We start from the raw sequence: 4,948 nt of genomic DNA, 5'->3' as shown, positions 1-4,948 counted from the left end.
TGTCGTCAGCTAGCGGGTGCCACAGTTTGGCTCTGTGACCTAAGGGACAGGTCAGCTGTGGTAAAGGGGCTCTGTCCATTTACCTCTGGGGAATATGTCAGCCCATTTCTTCTTCCTTTTTCCCCATCTGCAAAGGGAAGTTAATAAAAACCCCACCTCAGGGTATAACCCCACCGTTTATAGCTTTTTACTATATTTTTCTTATTCCTTTTTCCTTTACTTCTTCCTAAAATAATATCAGAGACATTAAGATAGATGCTGATATATATTTATTGACATAGAAAGACGCCCACAACATATATTATTTGGTGAAAAAATACACTTTAGAACGGCACTTATATTTGATCACTTTTTTCTATACATATATCTGTCTGGGTACATAGGTATAGGGAACTATCTAGAAGGACATTCATCACAGGGTTGACAATGGTTATATAAGGGTTGGAGGGTTTGGGGTTACTTGTACTTTTTGTACTTCCCTTTATTGTTTTAATATTTAACAATGAATTATACCAGTTTCACAAAGAGAATAAAGCCATCAAGGAAAGGGGCACACACAAGAAGGTAGACCCTTGGGCAGCAGGGGATTGGAAGCAAGGACGGAGGTCAGGCCATCTCCCTCCACTGTGCTAATATTCAAGACCCTTTGTCTTCCACCCCAAAAGAAAGCCACCTTGTGGATTCATTCATGCAATTAGAAGCACCACCCACCATTTTTCCCATTGCTGGACTCTGTATATAGGTTAGGGTTCATTTAAAGCTGGGGGCTAGCACCTCACTGTGGCTCAGAAGGGTCACTGGGTTGGCCAGGGGCCTCTCTTGACCCCTCCTCCTCGGTATGCGTCAGCTCCTGCAGGGTGATAATCAGGTTCTCAAACATCTGGGCCTTGTTGCTCTCATTGTCACAGGTTTCCTTTGAGTGGCCCTCCTGTCCACAGTACGAACAGTGGATTGTGTTTTTTCGCTTCCTGGTTCTACGCACATCCCCAGGACCATCATTCTTATACCCAGAACCCCCGCTGGTACAAGGAGATTGAGCCCTGGAATTGCTGGGGGAATCAATGACTAGCACTTGATTCCGAGGTCTGGCCCTGCGTCTGGGGAGAGGAGAACTCGAGAATGAAAGTGGAGGGTCCTGAGACTCCACCAGGATCACATCCTCATCTGAGTCATCATCGGGGGTATCATCTATCTCTATCACGCTGCAGTCGGCATTACTGATCACTATGGGTCGGGAGCCCCCAAATGCCACTGGGCTAGTTGCCCTCTCCACCATTGACTCAGATCTCTTGGCCCGCTTCCGTTTAATAAAAGTGTCATCCCAATCCTCTTCCTCCCTTATCATTCTGATTAACTCCAGGAAGCTGGGGAGACGTTCCTGCTCATTTGCATACATCCTGAGAAGATTCTTCAGCCTGAAGCGCAGGTCCCCATTCAGCTCAGCCCCTAAAAGGAGCTGGTGCAGGCGACTCTGGTTTGCATCTTTCTGAGCTATGATCCCTGCCTGAATAGCATTCTGGAGCTGCACTTCTAAACGGATCACGTAAAGGGAGGCTTTCTCCCCTTGTGCCTGCAGGGTGTTAAAAAATCTACCATGAGCGGTCACACTGCTTTCAGACTCCCCAAACACCAATTTCATGGCGTGCAAGAAATCTGCCACACTTAGATTGGGGTTGGCCGCCTGCAGCAAACGCATGACCTCCCGCGCGGGGCCCCTCAGGGTTTTCATCAAGCGCTTGAGTTTTTCCTCCTCAGACATATTCCAATCTGGTAGGACCCCATTGACTTGGGTCAGCCAGTTTTCAAAGGTTTCTTCCCCCTGGGCTGGCATCACCCTCCCCGAGAACAATTTCATGTTTCTCTCTGCCATGTTGGCCATTAAAGGACCAAGACTTCTCTCCAGGGACCTTAGCATAGAATGGGCCCAAGGCGGCAAGGGTGCGTTCTGCCGCCGGCTGTTACCCACGCGCGCAATGATGCTAGCCATGACGGACGATGACCGGGTTTCTGAATGTAACAAGATGCTCAGGCTTTTTGGAAGAGCCTAATCTGCAGGCGTGCTGAGGGGCTCTGCCTTCCTCTTATCTCGGTAGCAACTGCAAAAAAAAGAAAACAAAACAAAAAGCGGGAGGAGGAGTTAATAAGGGACGGGCTGCAGCTGTATTATCTCCCTTCCTGAATATCCTGCAGTACATTTTATATCTGCCCACTGCCCTAAAAATATCCTCCAGAAGACTGACAATTACAACCTCACGGAGCCAGCCGGTGTCTCCGTGTTAGCAGGGTGCTTTTTACAGCCTCATCCATCCCCTCCCGCCAGTCCTTCAAGAGGGACGGCAACTGTTGCTTCTAATTCTAAGTGTAACAGTGTATGGAGCTGATACTGGGCTCTCAAAATAGAGCACAGCGGTCACAGATTTGTGGGAATAAATAAGATCTCATTAACCTCTTGGTCTCCGGTCTCAACCACACCCCTTTCTTAAAGTCCCCTCTCCCCCGCCCCATTATTTTTCAGATTCTTACAGGAGCTCAGGAGCAAGCGCGCGCCTTTATTTCACTTCCAGCTTCTGCAACCGGTGGCCTCCGTGAGAAAGCTCGCCTCTGGGGTACGGTCGATCGCTGTCCCCCGGGGGTCGCCGATCCGGGACCTTAGGGCGTCAAGACTGCGCCGCCGCAGAGGGCAGGGCAGGGAGGGAAGGGTCAGAAGCAGCCTCATCCCTCATCCCGCTCCCACCCCGCGCCCGCCCCCGCCCCCGCCCCCTCCCCTCCCCCCTCCTCCAGCGGCCTCCGTAGTACCCAGACGGAAAATTCCTTCTCCCACGTCTGAATACAAGCCAAAGCAAGCCCCCCTCCCATTACAATTCCTCCGGGAAATCGTCGCCCTACCAGCTCTGCAATCAGCCGCACAGAATTCAAGTTCGGATTCGGCTTTGGTCGCCTGCCAAGGAGAAAGGGAATAGGAGTTGGACGCTCACACCCACGTATTCCTCCCCCAGGAAGGGATGAGGAGATGCAAAGGGGTTCAAGGCAGACACTTTGCGATTCTCCCCCCAATACCAACGCGCCCCTTGCCACTTCCCCCCGAAAACGCCCGCCCTCTCAATCCAGGCAAATCCTACCCGTTCGGCAGCAGCCAGTGGAACCCCACCTCCTCCCTCAGCGCAGCCGGGCCGCGGGAGTGCTCCTCCCCCCTGCCGCACACCCCTCGATTTCCCAAACGGGGAGCCGCCCAGTCCTGGTAGGGCTTCCCCCTCCTCTCTCCTCGCGGGGCAATCGCGCCCCCTTGCTTTACCTGTGTTCGGCTGGTGGGCAGCGGACGCTCCGGCGTTGACAGCTGTGATTCCGCCTTCAGTCTCCGCGGCCCTGCAGGGCGAAAGGACGGACGCCTCCTCGGCCGCTGAGCGACCCGGGACCGCCCGACGGAGCTGCTTCGCACGGCCACCCAGCGAGTGGTAGCCGAGTCAAGGCCGCACAGTTCCCACGGCAGCCGTGGCTGCTTTTATCTCTGCCACCCCCCCCCCCCCCCCCCCCCCGAGACAAAAGAGCGTGACGAGCTGGCAGGCGGGGCCAATCAACGGAGCGCGGGGGCGGACGCCCCGCGGCGCCTCGGGCAGGACGCAAATGTGCGCCGGCGGCCGAGGGGCTGGGGCGGTGACCCGCAGGTCCCCGGGACGTCAAGTGCAGCTTGGCTGCGGGGACCGGAGGAGTTTTCGAGTCTTCCCCTCTCCCTCTCTTCCTCGCCTCAACCCTGGGCCTTGAAGCCAGGTGCATTAAACATGAGGCGGAATGGATTTCAAATAAGCAATAAAAGTTCTTCACCTTCGTAGAGGCGGAGTGGAGAAAAGAAAAGAGCGTTAGCGCTTTCTTTGTGCAGACAGCTCGCACAGACTTTTCTTTTTTTTTTTTTTTTTACTGTGAAGGAGGTGGCAGTACCACGTCCATTTAACAGTGAGGGGACTTGGGCACTCAGGCTCTTAACCAATACTCACTAAAGTATGCGTGCATGGCTGGCTGCCTCAATCATTTGGGGGAGCTTGTTGGAAATGCAGATTCCTGGGCCCGACCTCTGGGAGATTCTGACTGACGAGGGCTAGAGCTGGGGGTGGGATTTCGTACTTTTAACCAGCACTGTAGTTGATTCTGAGGTGTCAGGAGGATGGTGGATAATAGACCTGCCTCCAGCGTATCTGTTCACAGCGTACCTATGGTGAAATGCAACGCCAGGGCAGATGTTCCTCCTGGAGTCCATGATCTTCCTGAAATTGTATGCAAAGATTTTGGACTCTGTAGGAGGCTGAATAATGTCCACCCCAACATATCAAGTCCTAATCCCTGGAACCTGTAAATGTTACCTTATCAAGTAAAAGAGTTTTTGCAGGTGCGGTTAAAGTAAGACTCTTGATGTGGCGGAGATCATCCGGGATCATCTGAGCGGGCCCCACAACTGACCACAAGCTTTCTTATGAGAGAGAGAGGAAGAGAGAGGGCTGATGTACACAGAGTAGGAGAATGTGACGTGAAGACTGCGGCAGACATTGGGGTGGCGTGGTCACAAGCAAAGGAATGCTGGTAGCCACCAGAAACTGGAAGAGGCAACAAGGAAGAGAGTACAGCTCTGCCCAGAGACACTGATGTAGAACTTCTGGCCTCCAGAACTAGGAAAGAATAAACTCGTTTTTTAAACCAAGTTTGCGGTGATTAACTACAGCAGCCACAGGCAACTAATACAGACTCCTGTATTTTGCCGAGTCCATAGCTTTGTAGATGTTTTTGAAAATATCTATTTATTTATTTTGGTTGTGCCAGGTCTCAGTTGCAGCAGGCGGACTCTTAGTTGCGGCATGCGGGCTCCAGTTCCCCGACCAGGGATCGAACCCAGGTCCCCTGCATTGGGAGCACAGAGTCTTACCCACTGGACCACCAGGGAAGTCCTGGAGCTATTTAAATA

At 52.6% G+C, this 4,948-nt stretch overlaps 1 protein-coding gene across 1 annotated transcript; it reads right to left on the bottom strand.

Annotated features, from left to right (window-relative positions):
- Positions 1 to 262: 262 nt before the first annotated feature.
- Positions 263 to 3,440, bottom strand: ZCCHC12 (zinc finger CCHC-type containing 12). The gene is made up of 4 exons (XM_027089552.1): positions 3,293 to 3,440; positions 2,887 to 2,938; positions 2,524 to 2,663; positions 263 to 2,096 (listed from the first exon to the last, which is right to left on the bottom strand). Exon 4 carries the CDS (start codon positions 1,985 to 1,987, stop codon positions 776 to 778), a length of 1,212 nt encoding a protein of 403 aa, XP_026945353.1. The 5' UTR covers positions 1,988 to 2,096; positions 2,524 to 2,663; positions 2,887 to 2,938; positions 3,293 to 3,440; the 3' UTR covers positions 263 to 775.
- Between the last annotated feature and the right edge of the window lie 1,508 nt (positions 3,441 to 4,948).

The sequence above is a fragment of the Aethalodelphis obliquidens genome, unplaced genomic scaffold, assembly GCF_003676395.1.
Source record: "Aethalodelphis obliquidens isolate GAN/ISIS:26980383/991018 unplaced genomic scaffold, ASM367639v1 scaffold66, whole genome shotgun sequence".
Taxonomy (NCBI): domain Eukaryota; kingdom Metazoa; phylum Chordata; class Mammalia; order Artiodactyla; family Delphinidae; genus Aethalodelphis; species Aethalodelphis obliquidens.
Note: the sequence above shows the minus strand (reverse complement) of the source record. Positions and strands in the feature narration are given on the sequence as shown.